Raw genomic sequence first — 23054 nt, 5'->3', positions numbered from 1 at the left:
AGATAGTTCTTTGATATTAATAATGTTAATAAGTTTTTTTGTTAGTTTTAATTAAATTAAAAAATAACTTTTTTATTTCTTTTATGTGCATGTTAAACAGAAATTATGGGATAATCACACTATTAATAGACCAACTTTACACCTTTTCTCAATTAAGTACATGAGTTTTATTTTTCTTGGTTAACTTTTTTCTAAACATTTCAACAAGTAATTCCATCCACCTTCCGTCAATTTTGCCATTAAATAATGACGCGCCATTTGTTTTTATTAAATCACAATTGATATTCTAACTTTCATTTTATGTCAATCAAGCACATGAACTTTAATCCTTTTTATTTTGATACACCTATATTTTTTATTGTTCTAATAAAGTAATTTAGTAAATTTTTTATTTTTTAATAAAAACATCCTCTAAAATAATATTAATTTTAATAAATTAAAATATTTAAAATTAGATTAAATATTTATAATAAATTAAAACAAATCCTATTTAGATGTAAGCTCTTTTCATTGATGATAAGTCATCTATATAAAGACTGAAAGACATTTTATACTTACTTAAAACTACAAATACATTACTGATACAACTAAAATGTTTATTATTTTAAGCAAATAAAGGAATATCATGTGATTGCAACATAAATAGAAAGCTAATTGGTTATTTTTTTAAAAAAAAATTACTTGATTAAAATAATAAGAAACTTTGGTGTATCAAGAAAAAAAGTTCATGTACTTGATTGGCATAGAATGAAAGCTGGAATATCAATACCAATTTGAAGGCAAATAACATGCCATCAAATAGAAGAAAAATTGAAAAAGATGGATGGAAGTGCTTGATTGAAGTTTTTTTAAGAAATAATGCACTCAAACAAAAAATTAAAGTTCCCATGCTCGATTGCGAAAAGGTGTAAATCTGGTATATTAATAGTACAATTATCTAAAAAAATATTGACACAACAAACTTAAAAGAAAAATGTGGGAAATATGGGAGATATTTAGATGCTAATCTACGTAATTTAATTGTTTGGTACATAGGTGAGAACAATTATATAGATTAGGGACTATGTTGAGGTTTTCTCAATATTCAAGGTTTACTTTAGCTCATAGCTTCATTACCCACCCGGTATTTTGACTGGAATTCTAGTAAGATATTTAGAGACCCTTTTTGCACCTCATTCCACAAGATTTTATTTTTTCATTTAAATTTAATATTTTTATATTTTCAGATTATTTTTATATATTTATGTTAAAAATAATTTTTAAAAAATAAAAAATAATTTTAATTTAATTTTAAATAAAAAATATTTTAAAAAACAATAAACCATTAAGTTGTTTCAAAATACTGACAATTTTTTTTAAAAAAAATTAGATACCAACAACTTATTAAAAATAAAAAAATATTTCAGAAGAGCACAATTGTAAACTTAATTTGTGATTTAGTTTGGGACTTTAGATTTGAGTTTGAATATTTACTTTTTAAAGAGATAATAAATTAAAAAAAATTAGATACCAACAACTTATTAAAAATAAAAAAATATTTCAGAAGAGCACAATTGTAAACTTAATTTGTGATTTAGTTTGGGACTTTAGATTTGAGTTTGAATATTTATTTTTTAAAGAGATAATAAATTTATTTGCTATTGTATTTTTTTAGTTTTCGATTTATGGTTAATATGCATCGGTAATTGCAAATACAGGGACTTTGGAGGAGCCGTGAACAATTTCTGATTGTGTCGTGGGTAGATAAAAACCCCGTGTTCTGTTATGGTTGTTTACCGTAGAAATCCATGTCCCATCGTACCTTTGACATGAAAGAAAAAAAATATTTTTTTTTAAATATTCGATCCCGTTAAAATGCACTATGACCTCCCCACGAAAACAAAGCAAAGAGTATCGTGCTTGGTAAGTTGAATCGAAGATCTAGCAAAAAACAAAAAAAGAACCTGAAAAAAATTGAAATTCTCTTTTTCGCACCAAAGTTTTCGAAATTGGGAACTCGCATTTACCTCTACTACACCAGAATTAAAAAAATAAATAAATCACTCTCTAGCATGGCGTGTTGATTCGGTTTTTAGGAAATAGAGGAAGATTTCCCGTGAATGGTAAGTTCGTATATGAATTGTTATTGAAGTTTTAATTAATTTTGAATTTCTTATGGGTTTATTAATGGAATTGTGATATGGATTATGTCTGATTAGGGTTTTTTTTCTATTCTTTTTTGGCCGTTTGCTCAGTGAGTTTGATTCATTTAGGGTCTGATACTGCTGTATTTTGTTGGTTATTTGATTTTAGGGTTTTTGATTTAGGACATGAATTAGAAAGACCACATAAGTTTTTCTGGCTATAATTAAAGATGCATACCTTTTTGATTGCAGAGCAGTGGATTAAATGAAAGGGAAGGGAGTATCGAGAGATTATTCTCGACGTAGAATTCGATCTGGAAAGAGAACGACAAGGAGTCTTGATAATATAGTTGTGATTGATGTCGATAGTGATGATGAGTTTGATAATGTTATTATCATTGATGTCCCGGAGTCTTTACAGCATAAATTAAGAGGTTCTAATGTTGTTAGAGAAGGAAGAAGTTTTCCGTGCATAATAAGCATCGATGATGATGATACAGTGGATGATCATGAAATTAATGCGCAAGGTGATGGTAACTTGGATAGTGATGGCACTTCTAGTCACAGCAGTCCTGCCTCTGATTGTATAGGGAAATCTGTTTATAGGGATGCTGATGGTTGTCGAGTTGCTGAGGAGAATAGGCCTGTGTTCAAGTTGAGAAAGTGCAATAGAACTTATCCTGAGAAAGCTCCCTCCAGAAATCGTTATGGTTTAGATTCAGATTCCGAGAGTGATTCGTCTGAAGATAGCACCTCTGACTGTGAAGTCATGGAAGGATCTTTTGGAGAGGTTCGAGAACAGTGGGAAAAGGCTTCCCTGAAGAGAAAATCCAAGTCGTGTAAAGGTCTGAATGACCAGGCTAGTCCATGCAGTTCCCACGGTGATGTTCATCCAAATGCTGAAGTAGAAAACAGAACTAAACAAAATCCAGATCCTTCTGTTTGCTCTAGTTCAAAAAATGTAAATTTTGAGAAAGTGAACACTTTTGCCTCCACTTCCACTAGAGATGGAGTTCTGGGTGGTTGTTCTTCCAGTGCCAAGATGGAAAATCCTTTTGCAAATTATAACCAGAAAGGTGAAAGCTTTTCAAGGCCACAGAAATCAAGAACAAATGAGAATATTCATTTTCATTGGAAGAGCGATGATCTTTGTGGAGGAGAGAGATTCATGGATGATAGTAGTACTTCCTATAACAAATTTCAAACTTTAAATGGCCTTGGCACTAGGTTTCCTCCAGGGCCTTCTTCACGGTCCAATCAAGAAAAGGATGATAAACAGTATCATCATAGAAGAGCATGTTTTCAGGATATGGAACAAAACACTGCGACAGGGCATTCTTTTCCAAATGACCAAAGTGGACCTAACTTGCACTCAGATGATGGGAAAGCTAGTGTTTTGAATGAAGATGCTTCTTTACCTGATGGTCACTTTCTCGGTGAGGAACATGATGTTATTAACATTCAAGTTGATTCAAAGGAGGAATATAAAGAATTTACTCAGGTGCCATCTAGTTGCAAGATTCTTTCAAATGAGGCACAATGCAGAGAGAAGTTTGTGCCTTATGCTCGATCATCTGAGGACAAAGTGGTTGAAAATGTTATAGCTCCTTCATGTACTGCACAAGAAGTCAGTGATGAGAAATCTGGTCATCAGAAAATGGTTGAAAGAGCTGCCAGAGAAAAGTCTTCACAATGTCACAACGGACTAGGTAGGCCAGGAACATCAAATTCTACAGAAGGAAAGGAGGCGTGTACTGATTTTGCATCCAGCAGTCAACTTCATTATGAAAGGAATCCGTTATGTGCTTTACCTGGTGCTTGTTTTCCTTCTGCTGTAAAGGATATAATCAATGACCGAGAAAAGCTCAAGGAGACTGAAGAATACAAACAAGCAATGGAAGAAGAATGGGCTGCTAGACAGCAGCAGCTACAGATTCAGGTTTATTCATATATTAGTTCCTTGATTTGCCGCCGAGCATTGTGTTGTACTACCGAAACATAATTCTAATATTTAATTACTCACAGGTGTAAGATTGAGGCTGGACTTACCACAAATACAAATATTCCATTGCATTTATATGTTATTTTAATGCACTTTCGGGTGTTGTTTATGCAAGTGGAATTGCTGTTGAGTAAAAAATCAGGTTCTTTTGAAGCTGGTTTCTGTCCCCCCCCACCACAACATGCCCGCGTGCGTGCGTGTATATATATATAAGGGTACACACACAAAACCCATGGTTTTGAAATCTCTAGCCACTATAAGCCTTGTTTTTGGTGCACCTTCAATGCCATATGGAGCCCTTCTAGTTTTTCATTGGAAGACATTCAAGTTGATTTTTGGTATAAAAAATATACATATGATGTCAATTGACTTTAGAATGCTTTTAAGTAAATGAATATTTCATCTGATTTGCAATTTGCATGTTCCTTTTCAGGCAGAAGAGGCTCAGAGATTGCGGAAGAGAAGAAAAGCTGAAACTTTGCGTATTTTGGACATGGAGAGAAGGAAAAAACAGCGTGTGGAAGAAATGAGAGAGACACAAAAGAAGGTTTGATTCCATATATTCATCACTTGCATTTATCTCTTCAGCATTACTCATTTTGAAACCAGCTTTGGTAAATCCATGTGTCTGTCATCTGATGGTGAATATAGGACGAGGAGAATTTGAACATCAAGGAGAGATTTCGTGTTGAAGTAAGGAAGGAGCTTTATAGATTGGAGGTTACCTGCATTGACATGGCATCCTTACTTCGTGGCTTGGGAATCCATGTGGAAGGTGGTTTCCAACCCTTGCCAAATCAGGTAAGTTACATTCTCTTTCACTCTGATTATACCACCTGAATTCTGAATCATATCAATGCACATGATACAAGTGAAGTCTCTGTAACTTGTTGAGTTGATCCATGTTTCTGATGGTCCTGGCAGCCACCAATTTTGCTTTTACTGAAGATTGTAATTCAGAAACCTTGACTGATGGCTTTACATTTTGAGATTTGCATATTACCTTAAACTAATTGACCTATCATAATCTTCTGGCTATGCTTTATATTTTTTATACTGCAACCCATGTGTGTTCAATTTCATTCATGTCAGACAGCCTTAGAGAAGTTGCCAGAAAATACACTATATATTGTTTGATTCTGTGCATGTCTATGTTATAATCTTTTTTAATAGTGATTAGTGGTCATTTCAGGTGCATGCAGCTTATAAGCGAGCCTTGCTAAAATTACATCCTGACCGTGCATCAAAAACTGACATTCGTCAGCAGGTTGAGGCTGAGGAAAAATTTAAGCTTATTTCTCGCATGAAGGAGAAATTTTTGTCCACTTCATGTTACTAGTGCTAATAAAAGGTCAAAACACCATTTAAGGTCAAAATACCATTTAAAGAATTCTGCACATTCATAATTGTGAAGCAGTTATAACATTACTCGATTAGAGAAATTATTGTCTTAAAGGTGTTGTTTACACTTGCGGGTCTGTCAAGAATAGGGTTTGTAGCACTTTGTCATATATTTTGAGGAAATTACATGTCTGATACCCGGTATTAGCAATACTGTCTCTTGCAGTTAGCATAGTTGAATATTCATTGATACTGACTGAGTGAGATGTCGGCTAATGATTTAAAAAAAACGCAACTGCTGCTCTGCTTCAGCAGCTATTTTACATGTAAAGCTTGGTGCATATATGTCAATAAGATTGCCCTGGTGTTACATTTGATGTGATTCCAAACGGGCCCAAACGTTTGAACTTTTGAAAGTGATGCCACCGGGATTGAGGTAGGTCTTTGCTTGATGTTTTATAAAGTAAAAGATCAGCTTGTTAATCCAGATATTTGTTTATGTTAATTGGTGTGAAAATATTGTACTTGCTGTAGCTGAAGGGGATTTGTAATGCTGTGCATTGAAATTAAACAAAATGTCGGAAGTTGCCATCAAGTATAATAATCATAGTAAATTTATGTATTGTTATCTTGAAAAAATCGGGATTCGCACATTCAGAATCCATGTATTGGTAATTTGATAGGAATGCCGAAACATTGGAATAATTGTCCCAGATTTAAACTTTCATATAGTTTATAGTAGCTAGTTGATTCAGGTTCTGTTAACTCTTTTCAAGGCTTCTCATTGTTACTTTTAACAGTTTTTGCTAATTAGGTCCGAAGCAGCAAAACGCGAGGATGATCTTCACCGAGTGTATTCGGTGAAACTGGGTGTATGCTTCATAAATATATAGTTCGGCTCAAATTTCCTGGCTGCAACAATAAGTGAAAATGGGTGTCTAACCCGTTACCTTTTCCCAAAAGAGAAGTGTTGCTAGCAGCGGAGCTATTAATTGTTGTTAATGTTTGTCATTGATGGAAGTGGAAACAGTCTTGAATTTGCATTCTAGACGATGTTAAGAAGTCTGTCATCCTTACCCTTGGCATTTATGGCCAACAATTTACAATGATGACCATATAATGGTACGCTATGATCAGTACAGTAAATTGCAAGTCAGTCTTCCACGATCAGTTACATGAAACTCACCTTACTAGAGTAGAGAAAAATAGAGATTGCTTAGGAAGTGACATCAAAGCAGCTGCAGCTACCCCATTTTCCATGTCTGAAATGTTGTGGAAGTTAACATGGTGGCACCAGCAGACGAATTCTGGACATTTCTTTTAACAATGTGCATCCTCCTCCGCCTTCGACTACAGAGTGTATGTCATGCTTTACCATCGCTGATGCGCAAGGTATATGCAGTTGCAGGAGGGGTTTTTTTCTATAGTCTACAGATAGCCGGTCACTTGGAATCAGGGGCGGGTGTCGGTTATGGACAAGGACTCAGGTATCGGACATTGTCAAATCTATAGTTTTTAGGAGACGGGCACCGTTAATTTTTAATTATGGGCTGCTGTGTATGAATGAAGTAATTTAATTTAGGAGCTGTCAAACTGTAGCGGGAGACGTGCTTTAAGTTCATGACAGGCTTCATTGTCGAACGCATAGCAGGGGCCATATTTTTCAACAAAATAAAGTTACACTACTAGTGTGTGCGTGTAAAGAAACATTGCAGGATTTTATTCGTGAGAGAGGAAAAGGAAGAATATACATGTTTTAACTTGAAAGTAGGAGGAAGGGATCATCACTTAACCTTAAAAATTACTAACGAAACAATTTTGAGACTCGTTTCGTGTACGAGAAAGAATAACATGAAAAGAGAGAATGAAACATGAAAATGAGAAATATTTTAGTTTTATTTATTTATTTATTTTGATATAATTAGTTTAGTTTTCAATCGAAAAAATATTTTAGTTTTTCTTCTTTTCTTAAAAGCAATGCGTTATTGATTTTGCATCTATGTCACTTAAAATTAAATAGGGAGATAAAAAGTCTGCTACGAATTTAAGTAGTTTTGATAATGGAAAACTGAATCAATTAGATCATCATATTTTGCTTAAATTTCTTAAGTAAGTCACCTTCTCTGTTGCATAACATATAAAATTTTCCTCCTTATAGTATCGTCTACGAGAACATCTCCGAAACGGCAAAATCTGGAGATCGCCAGAATGCCATAACCACTGTAATTTCAACCTCCAATAGTATTTCGACCAACAGATTGGCATAATTCCGAAGGTCTTGAAAACACCAATGAACATCCGAGATTATCAATTCTATCCAACGTGACAGGACTGTTTAATCATTTTATGCCAAAGCACAGCAACCCAAAACATTAATTCGGGAAGTTAAGTGCCCGAGGAGTTCATCACAGAAGACGGGGCATAATTCATTTATTAAAATCTATAAACCGACGGGGCATAATTCATTTATTAAAATCTACCAACCACTTGCTGCCTTTTTTTTTTATTTTATTTATGTAGGGTGTCCGGGTTAGCTTGCGCGCACCACGACTAATCCTCACGGTCCACTGAATACCCTGCAAATCCAGTAGGCATATAAAGCACCACGGGAGTGACAGACGTGCACGCTAGGGCTCGAACCCAGGTGCAATGAAAGGAGACAAGCCCCTTTTACCGCTAAACCAAGCACTGATTTACTTGCTGCCTTTTACTTTCCCAGGTGGTTTTATTCCTTTGGGCTCTAGGCTTCTACGCCAGCAAGTTTTCGTCCCTGAACAGGAACTTTAATGGGCGCTTCTTCCTAACACGGGGTCAATATCAGCTCTTGGCGCATCAATTACTTTTGCAAAAGCAAGAGGTGATGAGCTGATTTCCACGCTTACTTAGATTTGAAGGACTCTTTGTTTCCCTTAGCTATTAACAAGAGCTAACGGAGGAGTGTAAATCATTATTTCCCTCCTTACATGTTATTGTTCTTTGGAATAATAACATTTTTTTTAACTTTTTGATTATATATATATATAGTATTGAATTTATTAAAAATTTAACTTTGTTATTTATTTACTTTACTCTACACGAGATTATCATAATTTAAAAAAATATCTTAATATTATGTTAGTATTTAGTTTTACAATTGTATGTTTTTTCTATTATATTATTAAATAAAAAACATTTATTATATTGTTAAATAAAATATGATTTTTAAAATATAATTATTATAAATTAAATTTTATAATTTATTTTTTATAAAATTATTACGATATTAAAAAAACACACTAGCAATCGGAATGATGCTCTTAATTAATTAATCTAAGTTAATTAACTAGTTTTCATAATTAATTAATTATGTATGATACCTTCTCTCAAGTTATTTAGTTAATTTATTAGAAGAATTATAATTTAAATTTTATAGACATATTGGTATGAATAATTATGTCTTTAAATTTTATTGATAAATTGGTATGAAAGACTGTTATTTTATTTATAAATATTAGTTTGTACTGATATAAATCAATTAGAAAAAAATATTCTTCTCTTTTTATTTGTTTCTACAAATTCTTTATTTACATTTATTATAAATAAGAAAAAATTTCTAAGAAACTTATAAAAGTTATTACATATAAGTTTAATATTTTGCTATATCTTGAAGATATGTAATTTTAATTTCATAACAAATATAAAAAAAATAATTAATACATTAAAGATAATAATCCTCTTATCTTAAATTTTTTTTTCCTGTTATACCCACTAAAACAAAAATTTAACAAATTAAATTTAATGACAGTGTCTTTGTTTTTTCCATCATGATACTATGTTTTTACATGTAAAAACCTTTTGATCTCACTGTAGCGTGAGGATGGGAATTATCCACTGCAGTACTATCTAAGCAGTACTCCACTCTCTTCCATCGCCAAGCAACCAGCAAATAAAAAGCAAAGAAATACAGGGACCATTTCAATTTTTGGTGCCAACTTTATTTTTGTGTTTTAAAAATAATTAAAATTACAACAATTTTTCAGTTTTTATTTTACATTAATTATATTTTAATATTATTTTGATGCACTGATATTAAAAAATAAAAAATATTATTTTAATATATTTAAAAATAAAAAATATTTTAAAAGAAACACGCATAAAAAAAAGTGATGCGCTGGCTTCCATTCTTTAAAAACAAAAAAACAAAGGACTCTCCGTTTCCCACGATGCAGTACTATATAAGCAGTCCTCCACTCTCTTGTATTCTCAAGGTCAGAACCTGATTCTGGGAAGACAGTGAAAGCTCCTGGAAGGGATTATCGCATTCTCAGGAAAGACTTTGAAGAAGACCCAAAAACCTATTTCAAAGACCTGCGCAAGTAGAAAGCAGGAATGTTTAGAGGATAGGAAGCTGCAATGTTCTTACCTATCTCGATGAGTGTTTTATTATTAGCAACAGAACTTCGATGATGCTGTAAACAGGAATTTCCAGTGACTTTATTATATAACAGCAAACGATGCTTTTATCACTTGCTTGTAACTCTACGTCTAATTGTTGCACCAAAAAAAGAAAAAAACTCTACATATGATTTCTAAATTCGGGTGTTTTCAGGAAGAATCCCGGGGTTAATCCTCATTATTAATAATTAATAACGATAACAATTAGTCATCTCTCTAGAGACTCACTTTCAATTTAAATTTAACTTGTATAATTTTGCCTCTTTCCCCTTTAATTCTTGTTTTTCTCTCATGTATTGGAAAGGCTTGGGATGTAGCCTATTCATAGGCTGAACATCCCAGCCTCTCCTCGTTAACAAACGGGAAAAATGAGAATGGGGCCATGAAAGTTGCTTTAAGAAAATGTTGGCCAGTTTCGGTGTAAATTACGATTGTTAAAATCATGATTTTATTTAAAATCATACGATTATATGAGTTAATATAAGCTTCATATGCCATCGCATTCAAAAAACTCAAAAATAAATGAAGTCAAGTTAAAATCAAATAAAATCATTAAAATTAGGGGAATTCGTATAAAATCACGATTTCACCATCAATTTTACGATTTCTGATTTCTGGATAATCTAGCATCTTCGCTTAGAGAACGTGAATGGGAATAAGAACAAACCAATCATGATTAAATGTGTGCGTGTTTGCCTGTCTCTGTACTTGATTATGCAGCAAAAGATGTTTTTCTCACAGCATTATGTTTTTACTTGCCACCTGCCTTCTTTTATTTTGATAATATAGCATTTACTTTTGTAATGGGGTATTTTTTTAATTGGTGACTTTTCTTCCTTGAAGTGTTAACAATATTATTCGATGATTAATATAATTTGATAATGCGATGTAAGCCAAGTTAATAAGTATTTGATTAAAAAATATTTTTTATTTAAATAAAGAATTTGAATTAAAATTTCACTTTGACCAAAATTAGAGCCATAGTAATTTATAGTATTTTATTTTCAAAAATATATTTTATTGTTTATTATTTTCAATGTTGAAATATTTGATAAAAATATTATAAAATTGAATTATTTATTTAAATACTCGAATTATATATTAATTTTTATTTAAAGTACGAATTTTTACGGGGTCAGTATCATCTTTCGGCGCCGACCATTAGTTTTGCAAAAGCAAGAGGTGACGAGCTGATTGTTCTTTGGAATAACTACTCTCTTTTTTTAACCTTTACCTTTACCTTTTCGTTTTGTTTTTCTATATATTCTATATTGAATTAATTCATTGAAAATTTAACTTCGTTATACTTTACTTTACCGAAAGTTATCATGATTTTAAAAAAATATTCTAATGCAAGGTTGATACTTAATTTTATAATTATTTATTTTTTAAAATAAAAAATAATTTATTATATTGTGATATAAAAAATAGACTTCAAAAATATAATTATTATAAATTATATTTTATAATTTATTTTAATTTATTTTTTATGAAATTACTACAATGTTAAAAAAACACCAACATCGAGATGATGCTATTTTTTAGCATATATTTTTTACCATATTATTAAATAAAAAAATAATTTTTATATAATTAAATTTAATTAAATTTTATATAATTTAATTTAAAATTTGAGCTATGTAAAAAATATGCTTAGCAGGTTTCAAGTTCTATTATAGGGTAACTTTTTTATTAGACAGATAAATAAAAAGAACTTTATTTTATATTTGATAAATATATATTTTTATTCTATTTTATAATGTGATAGATATCAAACCAATATATTTTAATGTTGAAGGGAAAGTCAAAATATATTATGGCATTTGACTTTTATTTTTTAATTAATTAATTATGCATCACATTTTCTATCAAATTATTTAGTTAATTTGTTGAAAGAGTTGTAATTTAAAATTTACATACATATTAATATAAATAGTTGTGTTTTTTTATTCTACAAAAACTATAAAAAGATGTACCTTTAAATTTTATAAATAAATTGATATAAAAAAGTGTTACTTATAAATAGCAGTTTGTATTGATAGAAATCAATTAGAAAATAATTTTTATTTTATTTTTTTCTATAAATTATGTTTATGTTTATTATAAATAAAATAAAAATTCTTAATATACTAATAAAAATTGTTGTATATAAATTTAAGGTTTTGTTATTTGTTGAAGATATATTACTTTAACAACACAACAAATATAATGAAAATAATTAATACTTAAAGATAATAATTTTCCCCTTTTAAAGTTTTTTAACCATACAACTAACATAAAAAAAAATTGACTAATTAAATTGAGTTTAATGAAGTATTAAAAAATATTTCTTTGATGCCAACCATTGCATTTGCAAAAATAAAAGGTGATGGTTTGTTTTTGTTTGATATTATGTTTTAAAAGTATTTTAAAAAAAATTATTTTTTATTTTTTATTTTATTTTAAATTAATATATTTTTAAATTATTTTGATATATTGATATCGAAAATAACTTTTTTAAAAATAAAAAATATTATTTTAATATATTTTAAAATAAAAAAAAAATATTAAAAAAAATATAAAGTGATGCGCTGGCTTTTTTTTTAAAAAAAAAAAAAACAAAGCTCACCCTTGCCCAGGATGCAGCCTATATAAGCAGTACTCCACTCTCTTGTATTGCCAAGCAACCTGCAAATAGAAAGTAAAGAAACATAGGGACAGAATCAACTCTTGCAGAGCAATGAATAGCGGTAAAGGCGCATCAAGTTCTAAGACTGAAACAGAAGATGAAGGCATCAATGGAACTGGAATAGCCGCTGCTACTGGTGCTGTGGCAGGAGCAGCTCTTGTGGCCTGGGGTATTGGCAGTGCTCCCTTCTCAAGCTCAAAACCTGATTCTGGGAAGACAATGAAAGCTCCTGGAAGGGATTATCGCATTCCCAGGGCTGACTTTGAACGAGACCCAAAAGGCTATTTCAAAAACCGGAGCAAGTATAAAGCAGGAATGCTTAGAGGATAGGAAGCTGCGATGTTCTTCCCTATCTCGATGTGTGTTTTATAATTAGCAATAGAACTTTGATGATGCTGTAAACAGGAATTTCCAGTGCCCCAGACTTTCTTATATAACAGTAAACGATGCTTTTATATCACTTGCTTGTAACTCTGCCTCTAATTGTTGTACCACTTTCTAAATTCGAGTGTTTTCAGGAAGAATCTCGGGAAGTGATGATAAATGGCCTGGGATGACATCTCTCTTATAGCTGATTTAGAAAATAATGAAAGCGATCAAGGGGTCAAAAGCAAGAAACGAAAAGCACTGAAACTGTACTTGGTAAAATGAGGAATGCTAGCGGCAGAGTGTTTTTTTAGGCAGACGCTCGTGTTGCGAAGACACGTCGGAGTTAATCCCTTGAAAGGCCACGGATAGTTTGATTTAGGCGACGGTTTTGAGTGTTGTTTCTTTATCCTCTGCGAAATATCAATTATATAGGGAGATGGAATGGCTATATATTCCTTAATCAAACAATAAAATCATCACCAGCAATAACAACGATCTTTAATCTTTGTTCCTGCAAGCTTGTTTGAGTTTTGTATCCAGAAAATATAAAATTTTGATATTAAGTTATTAAAAATATAGGGACAAATAACAAATGGACATCCCAATCAGCAACATCCGTATTGCATTCTTGGAATCAAACTAAAATGTGATGATATCAAAGATCATCCACTCATGTTGAAAAACTTGAAAATGAAAACACAGTGAATTCCCTTCGATTCAAAACAAATCGTAAGATTATTAGAAGACTGAAAATGAGAGATTAACCCAGTAGCGAAAACTGAAGAGAAGGGAGAAAAAAATCTAGAGAGTATTGGAGTTTGTTGACTGATACGAAACTGTTTCCCTTTTCTATATTCATTTTCCCCCACTTGTTTCAATGAAAACTGGAACATAATTCAGGTTATCTCCAATAAGACTCTCGAGTTCACAAATTGACTATATAAACCCCGCTCTCATTTGGCCACAGTCATATCGAAAAACTTGAAGATGAAAACACAGTGAATTCCTTTCGATTCAAAACAAATCTTAATTGTTGTTCCAAAAAGAGAAAACTCTACATTAAAAGGCATAGGAAAGTAGTGTAGCTTTCCCCACGCTGTACATATATATTATAATTATAATTATATAACTTATATACTATAATTATATTTATAATTATATAATAATAATAACATATACTAAAATACTCTGAGCTGTCTTTTTTTTTCCTTTTTAATTTTTTTCTTTTTTTTTGCTGTTTTTCTTTTTTTTGCTTTTTTCTCTGTGTTTTTTCTTTTAATCATTTTTTTTAACTTAATTTGTTAATGTTAAATTTTTTTTATTTAGTTATCATATTTTCATGACACGGATCTAGAGATTAACGGGTTAACCTGAAACTTTTTTTTTACTTTTTTTCTTTTTAATTAATTTTTTTCATTTAGTTTAGTTTGTTAATGTTAAATTTCTTTCTATTTAATAATTAAACTTTCATGACACGTATTCCGAATTTGACGGGTTAAACTGGTTTGACGATTTAATCCAGTTAACCCGTTAATTTTTTTTTCTATTTAGTTATCAAATTTTCATGACGCGAATCTCAGGTTTGACGAGTTAACCTGGGTTGAAGGATTAACTCAGATAATTCAGATTCTTTTTTTTTTCTTCATTATTTTTTTTCTTCTTGTTGTTTTTTTTTTCATTAATCTATTTAATTGTCACACTTTTATTATACGACTTTGCAGCCACACCCACATCTAAAGCTACTAGGTTTGATGTTGCAACCAAACTCACTTAAACTAAGATCATACAAGTTTATTGTTATTGTTAATATTATAAATATTACTTTTAGGTCAGACGTTGCAGTTAAACTCAAGACTCTTTAATATAACTTTACAGAAAGACTTAATATTTTTAAATCTTAGTTTTTTTTTTTTTACCTATGCAAAAAAAATAACAAGCGGTGTTGCACGGGTCATGTAATTAGTTAATACTCTAAAAAGCGTGGAGAAAATACTATAGCTTTCCATGCCTTTTGACTTTTCTCATTATTAATATATTGTTTTATTATTATTATTATATTATAACATAATTAATATATTGTTTTATTATTATTATTATTATATTATAACATGTCTAAAAAAGTACAATAGCTATCTTTTTTTGTTTTAAATTTTTGTTCTTCTAATGAATTTTTTTGTTTAATTTAATTTGTTAATATTATTTTTTTTTATTTTGTTATCAGACTTTCATAACACGGATCTCGGGTTTGATAGGTTTACCTAGTTTGACGAGTTAACCTAGAATTTTTTTATTTCTAATTAATTTTTTCATTTAGTTTAGTTTGTTAATGTTAAATTTCTTTTTATTTAATTATTAGATTTTTATGACACGTATCCCTGGTTTAATGAGTTAACTTGGTTTGATGGGTTAACCCCGTTAATTCTGAGTGAACCTGCTTATTTGTTTTATTTAATTATCAAACTTTTATAACACGAATCCCATGTTTGATGGGTTAACCTAGTTTTAAGAATTAACCTAGTTAATTCATATTTGTTTTTCTTTTTTTTCATTAGTTTTTTTCTTCCTATTGGCTTTTTCTTTGTTTTTTTAATTAATTTATTTAATTATCATATTTTTATGACACGATCTTATAGTTAGACCTATATCCAATGCTCTTTAGTTCGGTGTTGCAGCCAGACTCACTAAACTTAAGTCATGTAAGTTAAATAGTGTTATTAATATTATAAATATTATTTTTAGGTCAAGCGTTGCAACTAGACGCAAAGCTTTTGGCTATATCTTTACAAAAAGATTTAACACTCTTAGATCCTAGTATTTTTTTATATTTTTTATGCAAGAAAAAAAATTACTCATGGTGTATGCCTTTGTTTTTTTTCTTTTTAAGTCTTTTATTGTGGATTGCACGGTGTCGTCCATAATAAAAGAAACTTATGTCATTAGTTTTTTTTCTATTTAATTATCAGGCTTTCATGACATGGATCACAGGTTTGATAGTTTAATCCAGTTAATTCAGATTTGTTTTCTTTTTCTTCATTAATTTTTTTCTCTTTGCTTTTTTCTTTTTAATTAATCTTTTTTTTAATTTAGTTCATTAAAATTAATTTTTTTTTCTATTTAGTTATCATACTTTTATGATACGAATCTCAGGTTTAATACGATTTTTCTTTTCTTTAAAACATTATGGACTATTACAATGTTTTCCCAATTTGTTTTCGTTTTTGTTTTGTTACAGTGTTTCCTTATATGTTTTTTTTTTAAATTATTTTTTTTATTTTTTTAATATTTTTCTAGTTGAGAATTTAGCTTTAGCTTCCCCCACATGTTTTTTTTTTATTTTTTTCATTTCTTATTGCTTTTTTTTTTCCAAAATTTTCTTCTTCTTCTTTTGTGTTTTTTTCAAAAAACATTTATTGATTTATTTTTTTAATATGGAATTGGTTGAGAATTTAGCTTTGTAGTTTTTTCTTTAAAATATTGTGGATTGCTATAATATTTTCTCATATTGTTTTTTTCTTTTTTATGATTTTTTTTGTTTTTTTAGAATAATCTTTGTTGATTCTATTTTTTTCATATTGAGCTGGTTGAGAATTTAATTTCGTAGTTTTTTTTCTTGAAAACACTATGGATTACTATAGTGTTCCCCCACTTGATTTTTTTTTGTTATGATTTTTTTCAAAATTATCTTTATCGATTTTATTATTCTTAATATTGAGTTGGTTTGAAATTACAATTGTAGATTTTCTCACGAAACACTATAGATTGCTATAGTGTTTCCCTGCATGTTTTTTTCCCATTCGGTTTTTTTTCCCTAAAAATTTCTTTGTTTATTTAATTTTTTAAATATTGAGAATTCAACTTTATAGCCTTTTCCTTTAAAACATTGTGAATTGCAACAGTTTTTCTATATATAATTTATTTATTTATTTTTTTACATAAACCGACAACACACAATCATGCCACAAACTCACGACATTGCACGGGCATAGCATATAGAAAAGGAACCAATGAAGTAAAAGAAAAGGAACAAGGCCTTGCAGTCAGACTCACATCCAAGGTTATTAGGTCTGGTATTACAGTCAAACCCACTTAAATTTAGGTCATGCAAGTTTAATGTTATTATTAATATTATAAATCTTACTCTTAAATCAGACGTTACAGCTAAATCTAAAACTCTTGAATGTAATTTTCCAGAAATAACTAAAACTTTTAAATTTGAGTTTTTTTTATATAAAAAAATTAACCCGTAACATGTAAGTATAATGATTTCTAGATTCGGGTGTTTTCAAGAAGAATCCCGGGAAGGGATAAATAATGGCCTGGGATGACCTCTCTCTTATAGTTGATTTAGAAAATAATGAAAGCGATCAAGGGGTCAAAAGCAAGAAACGAAAAGCACTGAAACTGTATTTAGTAAAACGAGGAATGCTAGCGGCATCGGGCTCTAAGGCTTCTACACTAGCAAGTTTTCTTCCCCGAACGGGAACTTTAATGGGTGCCCTTCTCCTAACACAGGCTAGTGGACAACGAGAGAATTACTGTTAGGATCACCCGACAATACAAAACTAAAAAAGAATAGGGTAAAATGAAAAATAAAACATACAAAAATTTACATAATTAACTTAAATTTGGAGTTAACTTAAATTTGGTTGAGTTTACGGGTAAATTTAACGAGAATTATAATCCTTGTTATTAACAATTAATAATGATAACAACTAATAATCTCTCTAGAGAAAATATCTCACACTCTCACTTTCAATATAACTTATATAATTTTACGAGCTTACTCTCTTTCTGTTTCACAATTAATAATGATAACAACTAATAATCTCTCTAGAGAAAATATCTCACACTCTCACTTTCAATATAACTTATATAATTTTGTGAGCGCTGAACATCCCAGCCTCTCCTCTTTTAACAAACAAGGATAACATCCCAGCCTCTCCTCGTTTAACAAACAAGGAAAAATGAGAATGGTGCCATAAAAGTTGCTTTAAGAAAATGTTGGCCTGCTTCGGTGTCAATTAAGATCGTTAAAATCGTGATTTTACTTATAAAATCGTATAATTTTACAAATAAAATTATTAAAATCAGATAAAATCATTTAAAATCGCGATTTCATCGCGGATTTTATGATTTCTTCGTAATCTAGCCTCTTGGCTTAGAGAACGTAAATGGGAAAATGGACAAACCAATCACGGTTAAGTATGTGTGTGTTTGCCTGTCTCTGTACTTGATTATGCAGCAAAGGACGTTTTTTTCACAGCATTATTCTTTTGCTTGCCACCTGTCTTCTTTTATTTTGATAATATCGCATTTGCTTTTGTGATGGGATATTTTTTTAATTGGTGATTCTTTCTCCCTTGAAGAGTTAAGAGTTAACAATATTTCTCGATGATTAGTATATTTTGATAATGCCATGTAAGCTAAGGTGATAGTATTTGATTAGAAAATATTTTTTATTTGAATAAAGAATTTGAATTAAAATTTTACTTTGACCAAAATTAGAGTCACAGTAATTTATAATATTTTATTTTAAAAAAATATTATCAAATTAAATTATTTATTTAAATGCTTGAATTATGTATAAATTTTTATTTGAAGCATGTATTTTAAAGTGTTTAAATTATGTATAAATTTTTTTAAATTATATATAATTTTTTTTAAATCATGTATTTTTTTAATGTATTTAAATTTTTTTATAATTTTATAATTTAAATTTATTATATATTTTTTGAACCTTGTTAAAATTTTAATTTTAACAACTTTGTACCTTCAGAAAAATAACACGGTGCAGACTCTAAAGAAACGCGGCGACATAGAAAGTAAGAAATTACGGGGTCAATATCAGCTTTCGGCGCCAACCAGTACTTTTGCAAAAGCAAGAGGTGACGAGCTCATTTCCACAGCACTTACTTAGATATGAAGGACTCTTTGTTTCCCATAGTTATTAACAAGAGCCAACGGAGGAGTGGAAGTCATTATTCCCCCTTCACATGTTATTGTTCTTTGGAATAATAACGTTTTTTTTTACCTTTAACTTTTTACTTTTTTATATATATATTTTATATTAAATTAGTTTATTAAAAATTTAATTTTGTTATACTGTATTCTATATAAAGTTATCATAATTTTAAAAAATATCCTAATACTAGGTTGATACTCAATTTTATAATTATTTATTTTTTAAAATAAAAAAATCTATTATATTATTAAATAAAAAATAATTTTAAAAAATATAATTATTATAAATTAAATTTTATAATTTATTTTAATTTATTTTTTATAAAATTATTACAATATTAAAAAAACACACCAACATCGGATAATGCTCTTTTTTAGCATATATTTTTTCAACATATCATTAAATAAAAAAGTAATTGTTATATAATTTAATTTAAATAACTTTTATATAGTTTAATTTAAAATTTAAGCTATGTAAAGAATATGCTTAGTAGATTTCAAGTTTTATTATAGAATAACTTGTATATTAAGTAGATAAATAAAAAGAATTTTATTTCATATGGAATAAATATGTATTGTATATTATAATGTAGTTTATAATATGATAGATATCAAATCATTTTAATGTTGGAGGGAAAGTCAAAATATATTATGGAATTTGGCTTTTCTTTCTGAATTAATTAGTTATACATGACATCTCCTAGTTATTTAGATAATTTGTTGGAAGATTTGTAATTTAAAATTTACAGACATAACAAATCTAAGTACGTACTTACTTAGATATGAAGGACTCTTTGTTTCCTTAGTTATTAACAAGTGCCTACGGAGGAGTGGAAATCATTATTCCCCTTCGTATGTTATTGTTATTTGAAAAACAATTAACACCTCGTATGTATTTTTTTTAAAAAAGTTTTTTATTATAAATTATACGGTGCTGTTTATAATAAAAAAAACTTATATCAATAGTTTATTTTTTTTATTTATAATTTTTTAATATTATTTTTTTTCTATTTAATTATCAGGTTTTCATAACACGAATCACATGTTTGATGGTTTAATTCAGTTGATTTAGATTTTTTTTTTCTTCATTAGTTTTTCTTTCCTGTAGTTTTTTTTCTCTTTACTTTTTCCTTTTTAATTATTTTTTTTAATTTAGTTCATTAATATTAAATCTTTTTTCTATTTAGTTATCACATTTTTATAACACAAATCTCATGTTTGACTGGTTAACTTGATTTGGTGGGTTAACCCAGTTGTTTCATTTTTTTTTCCTCATTGGTTTTTTTTCTTCTAATTTCATCTTTTAATATTGTATGCCGTTCACAATGAAAAGGCTAATGCCTTTAATTTTTTTTTTTGTATTTTTTTATACCTTTTATTAGTGCAGTCCATGGTGAAAAAGTTGATGCCATCTTTTTTTAACTAATTTTTTATTTTTATTTTTTTTGTTAATATTAATTATTTTTCTATTTAATTATCAAACTTTTATGACACGAATCTTGTGCTTGACGGGTTAACCCGGTTAATTTATATTTTTTTCTTTTTTTTCATTGGATATTTTTCTTCTTATAAGTTTTTCTTTTGTTATATTCTCTTTTGAATTAATATTTTTTATTTAATTTAGGTCATTAATATGAATTTTTTTTTCTATTTAGTTATTGGTTGATGCTTTTTTTTTTCATTTAGTTATTTTAGGTCTGGCTAATTAGATTTTATTTTTTTTTGCTTTTTTGCTATTTTTATGCCTTTGACTATGGACTGCATAATGCAGTCTACATTAAAAAGGTTGATGTTTTTTATTTGTTTTGGTTTTTTTAATTAATTTTTTTTGTTTAACTTAGTTTGTTAATGTTCAATTTTTTTTATTTAGTTATCAAACTTTCATGACATAAATTTCAAATTTAACGGGTTAACCTGATTTGACAGGTTAACCCAATTAATTATGGATAAACCGTCAATTTTTTTTTCTATTTAGTTATCAAACTTTCACGACGTGAATCCAAGGTTTTATGGGTTAACCTGCTTTAAATGGTTAACCCGGTTCATTCAAATTTTTGTTCATTTTTTCATTAGTTTTTTAAAGAAAAACTTATGGATTACTATAATGTTTTCCTACATGACTTTTTTTTTTCTTTTTTTTTATGAATTTTTTCTTCTTGTTTTTTTTTCCAAAATAGTCTTTGTCGATTTTGCTTCGTAATTTTTTTCTTTAAAACACTATAGATTACTACAATATTTTTTCAAATTATTTTTGTTTTGTTACAGTGTTTCCTCACATGTTTTTTTAAATTATCTTTCTCAAAAAATTTTTAATATTGAGTTGGTTGAGAATTTAGCTTTAAATTTCCCCACATGTTTTTTCCTATTTTTTATTGCTTTTTCCCCCTAAATTTTCTTCTTTTTTTGTGTTTTTTTCAAAAAACTTTTTGTTGATTTTATTTTTTTAATATGAAACTGGTTGCGAATTTAGCTTTATAGTTTTTTCTTTAAAACATTGTGGATTGCTATAATGTTTCCCCAAATTGTTTTTTTTTATGATTTTTTTTTTCAGAATAATCTTTATCAATTCTATTTTTTTCATATTGAGATAGTTGAGAATTTAGCTTTATAGGTTTTTTCTTAAAAACACTGTGGATTACTATAGTGTCCCCTCACGTGATTTTTTTTTGTTATGATTTTTTTTAAAATTATCTTTATCGATTTTATTATTTTTAATATTAAGTTGATTGAGAATTACAATTGTAGATTTCCTTATGAAACACTATAGATTGCTATAGTGTTTCCCTGCATGTTTTTTTTCCTTTCGGTTTTTTTCCCCAAAAAATTGTTTATTTATTTAATTTTTTAAATATTTGAGAATTCAGCTTTGTAGCCTTTTGTTTAAAAAAACATAGTGGATTGCAACAGTTTTTCTACATATAATTTTTTTTTATTTTTTTACATAAACCGACAACACACAAGCATGCCACAAGTTCACGGCATTGCACATGCATGATATCTAGAAAAAGAACCAATGAAGGAAAAGATAAAGAAACAAGACTTTGCAGTCAGACTCACATCTAAAGTTATTGGGTCTGGTATTGTAGCCTAACTCACTTAAACTTATTATTAATATTATAAATTCTACTTTTAAATCAGAATTACAGGTATAACTTTACATAAATATCTAAAAATTTAAAATTTTAATTTTTTTATATAAAAAAATTAACCCATAACATCACACGAGTCGTGAAATTCGGGTGTTTTCAGGAAGAATCCCATAAAGGGATAATTAATGGCCTGGGATGACCTCTCTCTCTTATAACTTATTTAAAAAATAATAAAGTGATCAAGAGATCAAAAGCAAGAAACTAAAAGCACTGAAACTGTATTTAGTAAAACGAGGAATGCCAGCGGCATTGGGCTCTAAGCTTCTACACTAGCAAGCTTTCTTCCCCGAACAGGAACTTTAATGGGTGCCTTTCTCGTAACACGGGCTAGTGAATAGCCAATCATGAAGAGAATTACTGTTAGGATCACCTAACAATACAAAACTAAAAAAAGAAGAAGGATAAAATAAAAAATAAAATGTATAATTAATATGGAACTAATTATGAATTTAAATTTATAATTTTTTTTAAATATTATAAATTACTATAATATTTTTCCACGTCCTTATATAATTTTACCGGGTTACTCCCTTTCCCTTTGATTCTTGTTTTTCTCCCATGTATTTGAAAGGCTTGGGATGTAGCCTCTTCATAGGCTGAACATCCCAGCCTCTCCTCGTTAACGAACAAGGAAAAATGAGAATGGTGCCATGAAAGTTGCTTTAAGAAAATGTTGGCCAGCTTCAGTGCCAATTAACCACTACTTTCAAAAAATAACAGAGTGCAGTACTATAAAGAAACACAGTGACATAGAAAGTAAGAAATTACGGGGACAATATCAACTTTCGGCGCCGGGCATTACTTTTGCAAAAGTAAGAGGTGACGAGCTGATTTCCACAGTACGTTCTTACTTAGATATGAAGGACTCTTTGTTTCCCTTAGTTATTAACAAGTGCCTACGGAGGAGTGGAAATCATTATTCCCCTTCATATGTTATTGTTATTTGGAATAATAACATTTTTTTTACCTTTAACCTTTTGCTTTATATATATATATATTGAGTTAAT

General features: G+C 29.1%; 2 protein-coding genes across 4 annotated transcripts; both read left to right on the top strand.

Moving 5' to 3' along the window:
• Positions 1-1769: 1769 nt before the first annotated feature.
• Positions 1770-6622, top strand: LOC105122934 (uncharacterized). Of its 3 annotated transcripts, XR_841771.1 has the most exons (6): positions 1771-2102; positions 2376-4062; positions 4559-4672; positions 4777-4926; positions 5318-5902; positions 6281-6622. XR_841771.1 is itself a non-coding variant. In XM_011022337.1 (5 exons), the coding sequence occupies exons 2-5, from the start codon at positions 2389-2391 to the stop codon at positions 5462-5464; spliced, it is 2085 nt and encodes a 694-aa protein (XP_011020639.1). In that variant the 5' UTR covers positions 1770-2102; positions 2381-2388; the 3' UTR covers positions 5465-5971. The 3 variants fall into 3 exon arrangements, 2 of the variants coding, with proteins under 2 accessions (XP_011020639.1, XP_011020628.1); XM_011022337.1 differs by lacking the exon at positions 6281-6622 and having other exon boundaries at positions 1770-2102; positions 2381-4062; positions 5318-5971; XM_011022326.1 differs by lacking the exon at positions 6281-6622 and having other exon boundaries at positions 5318-5971.
• Positions 6623-12541: 5919 nt separating this feature from the next.
• On the top strand, positions 12542-13024 carry LOC105122928 (uncharacterized). The gene has a single exon (XM_011022314.1). The coding sequence runs from the start codon at positions 12620-12622 to the stop codon at positions 12896-12898; it is 279 nt and encodes a 92-aa protein (XP_011020616.1). The 5' UTR covers positions 12542-12619; the 3' UTR covers positions 12899-13024.
• Positions 13025-23054: the final 10030 nt, after the last annotated feature.

Source organism: Populus euphratica, unplaced genomic scaffold (genome assembly GCF_000495115.2).
Source record: "Populus euphratica unplaced genomic scaffold, PopEup_1.0 scaffold1.1, whole genome shotgun sequence".
In the NCBI taxonomy this organism is placed as follows: Eukaryota; Viridiplantae; Streptophyta; class Magnoliopsida; order Malpighiales; family Salicaceae; genus Populus; species Populus euphratica.
Note: the sequence above shows the minus strand (reverse complement) of the source record. Positions and strands in the feature narration are given on the sequence as shown.

Bases quoted from the DNA above. Each gene is read 5' to 3' on its own strand.
- LOC105122934 (XM_011022337.1), top strand. From the start codon at position 2,389: ATGAAAGGGAAGGGAGTATCGAGAGATTATTCTCGACGTAGAATTCGA. The intron at 4,673-4,776 runs GTTTGATTCCAT...TGGTGAATATAG, and splicing joins TGAGAGAGACACAAAAGAAG to GACGAGGAGAATTTGAACAT. The intron at 4,927-5,317 runs GTAAGTTACATT...TGGTCATTTCAG, and splicing joins TCCAACCCTTGCCAAATCAG to GTGCATGCAGCTTATAAGCG.
- LOC105122928 (XM_011022314.1), top strand. From the start codon at position 12,620: ATGAATAGCGGTAAAGGCGCATCAAGTTCTAAGACTGAAACAGAAGAT.